Here is a 4,824-nt window from a genome sequence, read left to right as displayed (position 1 = left end):
TTTCTAGGCTTTTTAGGGACAAAAACTAGTCTTTCTAGGATTTTTCTTTTTGCTAAATGAATGAAGTAGTTTTCCATGGAAGTCCAAAGAATATTTCTACCGGATATATATCTACCTATGTTCCAAATTAATTCAATCGGCATCTGCCTTTTTACGACAAAAACTAGTCTTTCTAGGCTTTTTAGGGACAAACCTTGAAATGCGATGAGTAGAGCATTGGTCTTCTGAAGCTTTAAAACTAAAGTTGTTACGACTGAACTTCGCGTGGAACATTACACTTCATAACTTGTAAACATTGGTATCTGTGAATTTAGCTTGAAACGTTATGAAAATGGTGAGATGAAGTTCTGTTCTTGTTCTGACAAAAGAAAGTTTCCAGGAAGGGGTGCAATACCTGAACATAGTACTAGCAATTTCTACAGGTATTAGCTTCAGGCACCAAAACTCTTGACAGCAACAGAAATTCGATCTCTGCATTTTCTGATTGCCACCGCCACTACTTTTCAGCCTAACTCATGCATACCAATCATTTTTGTTCCACATACACATGTGCATTACTACCAGGGTTAACAAATACGACCAGTACCGAAAACCGGACCCCACGCATTCTTTGAAAACCGGAGAATTCAGTCAAATTCAATCGAATGTCATCAAATTTTCAAATTTTGAATTTGAATTTGATCAAAAACCTTCTGGTTTCTAAATGCGAACCAAACCGAATCAATCGAAAACCGCACATTTCGAGCGGTTTTCGTCTCATTTGTTAACCCTGATTACTACTAAATGTTTCTCTTGGAAAGATGTGTCCATCTTTGAGGATGTGAATGGCATGGATTTGGAATCCCTTATTGTACGAAATTTGTGTCCACCACGATGAGAAATTGTTAGAAATCCAGTAGCTTTCCCAGCTCGACTTTGGTATCTTTGCCGTCCACTCGGACGAAAAGGCAGCATCTCAGACCACACGAGTCCAGGAGATTTAGGCCTAACGTTGGTTTAGAAATTAGCTAAAATGCAGCAAATTGTAAGTTTATGGCATGTTTAGATTACAACTATATTTGACACCCTTAAGCTTAGATAACATCAGTTTTGTTAGACACTATTTGGTTATAGCCACTATTTTAGTGTGTCTAACTTTTTAACCTCCTGACTTATTTGTTATAGATACAATATTTTATCAAAATTTGTCTAAAGTTAATTAGTCATTTTTCTTATCACAAAAGTGTGAAAAGAGTAAACTTATACAGCAATATGTGATAAAATTAGTCAGGAACCAAACAGATAATAAATATTGTTGTATAGTAATAATCAAAAAGAATTTTGGTTGCGATGGTGGTGGCGGTAGCATGCTCTCAAACCCTAAAAAGGAACACTACCTGCCCTACAATTCACATCGTGGCATGTTGTCGAATGAAGGAGTACAAAACGGTCACACCAGCTAGACATGGCAAAGCCTCACCGTACAGTTAGTGCTCTGCTTTACACTGTTCGTCTAGCTTCTTCGGAGTACCAAATCATCCATGTGCATTGCTCGACCTTTTCACGATCCTGCTTTCAGAGTTTGGATCACTTTTGGTTTTCATGTTCACAGCAGGGAAAAAATTACAGATAACTTTTGATAAAAAAATTTATCGGTAAAAAAAATCCTGACTTACAGTACGGTTTAGCCTTGGGCAGGGGGAAATCATTTTGGCTTCCCTAAAAATAAGAAAACTCATTCTTGTGCGTAAAAGAATAATATGTACCTATTTTTCCTGTAGCCTTTGGGAGAGAAAATAATTTTTCCAAGTAGCACTACGGTGCCGTTCGAATGACGATGAATTTTTCGGAATCTTGTATTCTCTAAAATTTCTATGCTTCAAATAGGACTAGTATATTCAGGGAACCAGAATTGTGCACATAAGCTTCGGCTCGGTACAGACTACAAACTACAGAGTTGCTTCCACAATGCCAGAGACCGAGACGCCTGAAATTTCAGATTTTCAGGTTGAGCTAGCTTGGACTGGAGACGGATTTCAGCACAACAAAAAGGTTTCAAAGAACAGTTGCAGATCCACACCAGCAGCAAAACGGCAAGATGGCTCCTCTTGTTCTTGGAAATATAGATCAGTGGCTGTTATTTTCCATGTAATCATCACGAGTGCGTCGCCACCACAATCCAAAAAGCCATGGAGTCAAAGTTACAACGGGACAAGACACAAGTCAGGTCGATTCCCCTACCGGAATCTTCTCGGTTTAACCGGACTCTTGCTCGTATCATCCACACGCAAGCAGACAATGGCAGCGGGGGCCTATACCACCGATGCTCTACGGGTATACAAATACACTACCATTCTCCATTATTTGTGAGGGTTGAGCATTCCAAGAAGCAAGGATAGGGTGGAGAGAAAGGAGCCATGGAGGGAGGCGTGCACGAGTTCGACGGCTCGACCTTCAAGGAGTGCTTCTCCCTCACATGGCGGAACCCCTACGTCCTCAGGCTCGCCTTCTCCGCCGGCATCGGCGGCCTCCTCTTCGGCTACGACACCGGTACGCGATCCCTCTTCCACTTTGTTCCTGCTTCTATTCGGCAAGTTCCAGCCAAGACCCAAGATGAGAAATTTTGCGGTCGCGCAATTGCTCAGGCTCCCGCTGTCACTGTAGCTTCACTTGGCAGGTTCAGCTTCTGCTAAAGAGATTGATTCTTTTTGTTCATGTAATCGAGAGAGACTTTTTGACCTGCTGATCATTATTTTAAGTGACTGGACTGTTTCAATGTCTGGAGGAAAAGTGTTTATCAAGATCGTGTCTAGTGATTAGTGACGTGAGCTCTGGTTGCTCACTTGTTCTTGTGTTTATATGTGCAGGTGTTATTTCGGGAGCTCTGCTTTACATCCGCGACGATTTCCGTTCAGTTGACAGGAACACATGGCTTCAGGTGAGAGCTACGAAATCCCTATGCATATTGATTGATTCATGCAATCTTGTGAAGAAACAATGGTGATGAACACCGAAATTAGGAGGGCTGAAATTGACGGCGGTGGTGTAGGAAATGATCGTGAGCATGGCGGTGGCCGGCGCGATCATCGGCGCGGCGATCGGCGGCTGGACCACCGACCGGTTCGGGCGGCGGACGTCGATCCTCGTGGCTGACTTCCTCTTCTTCGCGGGCGCGGCCGTCATGGCGTCGGCCATGGGCCCCGCGCAGCTCGTGGTCGGCCGCGTCTTCGTCGGCCTCGGAGTCGGCATGGCGTCCATGACCGCCCCGCTCTACATCTCCGAGGCCTCGCCGGCGAGAATCCGCGGCGCTCTCGTCAGCACCAACGGCTTCCTCATCACTGGCGGCCAGTTCCTGTCCTACCTCATCAACCTCGCCTTCACCAAGGCGCCGGGGACGTGGAGGTGGATGCTTGGCGTCGCCGGGATCCCCGCCGTGGTCCAGTTCGCACTCATGCTCTTCCTCCCTGAATCACCCAGATGGCTCTACAGAAAGGTTCACTTTCTCATCTGCAATTCTGTTTGTCTCGTGTTTATTGCTTCTTTTCCTTGAAAAAGATTCAATTTTTACCTGTGAATTTTTGTGTTGTTGAGCTCAGGGGAGGGAGGAAGAAGCAGAGGCGATCCTGCGGAGGATCTACTCGGCGGAGGAGGTGGAGAGGGAGATCGAGGAGCTGAAGGAGTCCGTGGCGGCGGAGGCGCGGGAGCGGGGCTCGTCGGAGAAGGTGAGCCTGGCGAAGTTGGTGCGGACGGCGACGGTGCGGCGGGGGCTGGTCGCCGGCGTGGGGCTGCAGGTGTTCCAGCAGCTGGTGGGCATCAACACGGTGATGTACTACAGCCCGACGATCGTGCAGCTCGCCGGGTTCGCGTCCAACCAGACGGCACTCGCGCTGTCGCTCGTCACCTCGGGGCTCAACGCGCTCGGCTCCATCGTGAGCATCTACTTCATCGACCGCACCGGCCGGAGGAAGCTACTCGTGATCAGCCTCGTCGGCGTCATCCTCTCGCTCGGCGTGCTCTCCGCCGTGTTCCACGAGACCACGTCGCACTCGCCGGCCGTCAGCGCCGTCGAGACCAGGCACTTCGACGGCTCGCTCACGTGCCCTGACTACCGCCTGTCGTCGGCGAGTGGTTCCTGGGACTGCACCCGGTGCCTGAAGGCGAAGTCGACCGAGTGCGGCTTCTGCGCTTCCGGCGCCGGCAACAAGCTTCTCCCCGGCGCGTGCGTGGTGTCGAACTCGACGGTGCGCGACGCGTGCCACGGCGAGGGGCGGCTGTGGTACACGCGCGGGTGCCCGAGCCGGTACGGGTGGCTGGCGCTGGTGGGGCTGGCGCTGTACATCATCTTCTTCTCCCCCGGGATGGGCACGGTGCCGTGGATCGTGAACTCGGAGATCTACCCGCTGCGGTACCGCGGCGTGTGCGGCGGCGCGGCGGCGACGGCGAACTGGGTGTCGAACCTGGCCGTGGCGCAGTCGTTCCTGTCGCTGACGGAGGCCATCGGGACGTCGTGGACGTTCCTCATCTTCGGGGTCCTGTCCGTGGCCGCGCTCGCGTTTGTGCTCGTCTGCGTGCCGGAGACCAAGGGGCTCCCCATCGAGGAGGTGGAGAAGATGCTCGAGCGCCGGGAGATCAGGCTCAGGTTCTGGGCCCCCCGCGGCGGCGGCGAGCGACCGGACGACGGCAAGGAGAGTGGCAAGAGCGGCGGCGTTTGAGGAATGGCTTGAGTGCGATAGATAGCAACAAGTTTCAGAGGATGTGACATTGCGCTAGCTTTGCGTTGAACTTTCTAAATTGTGGCTTCAGATTGATCAATTATGACATTGAACAATGAACGATCTTTAATCA

General features: G+C 49.9%; 1 protein-coding gene across 1 annotated transcript; it reads left to right on the top strand.

Moving 5' to 3' along the window:
- The first annotated feature begins 2,306 nt into the window (after positions 1 to 2,306).
- Positions 2,307 to 4,824, top strand: LOC133892926 (probable inositol transporter 2). The gene is made up of 4 exons (XM_062333918.1): positions 2,307 to 2,529; positions 2,847 to 2,917; positions 3,029 to 3,472; positions 3,576 to 4,824. Exons 1-4 carry the CDS (start codon positions 2,397 to 2,399, stop codon positions 4,689 to 4,691), a joined length of 1,764 nt encoding a protein of 587 aa, XP_062189902.1. The 5' UTR covers positions 2,307 to 2,396; the 3' UTR covers positions 4,692 to 4,824.

This window comes from Phragmites australis, chromosome 15 (assembly GCF_958298935.1).
Source record: "Phragmites australis chromosome 15, lpPhrAust1.1, whole genome shotgun sequence".
In the NCBI taxonomy this organism is placed as follows: Eukaryota; Viridiplantae; Streptophyta; class Magnoliopsida; order Poales; family Poaceae; genus Phragmites; species Phragmites australis.
Note: the sequence above shows the minus strand (reverse complement) of the source record. Positions and strands in the feature narration are given on the sequence as shown.

Coding starts and splice junctions, on each gene's coding strand:
- LOC133892926 (XM_062333918.1), top strand. CDS start 2,397: ATGGAGGGAGGCGTGCACGAGTTCGACGGCTCGACCTTCAAGGAGTGC. Junction 2,530..2,846: donor CCTCTTCGGCTACGACACCG/GTACGCGATCCC, acceptor TTATATGTGCAG/GTGTTATTTCGGGAGCTCTG. Junction 2,918..3,028: donor ACAGGAACACATGGCTTCAG/GTGAGAGCTACG, acceptor GCGGTGGTGTAG/GAAATGATCGTGAGCATGGC.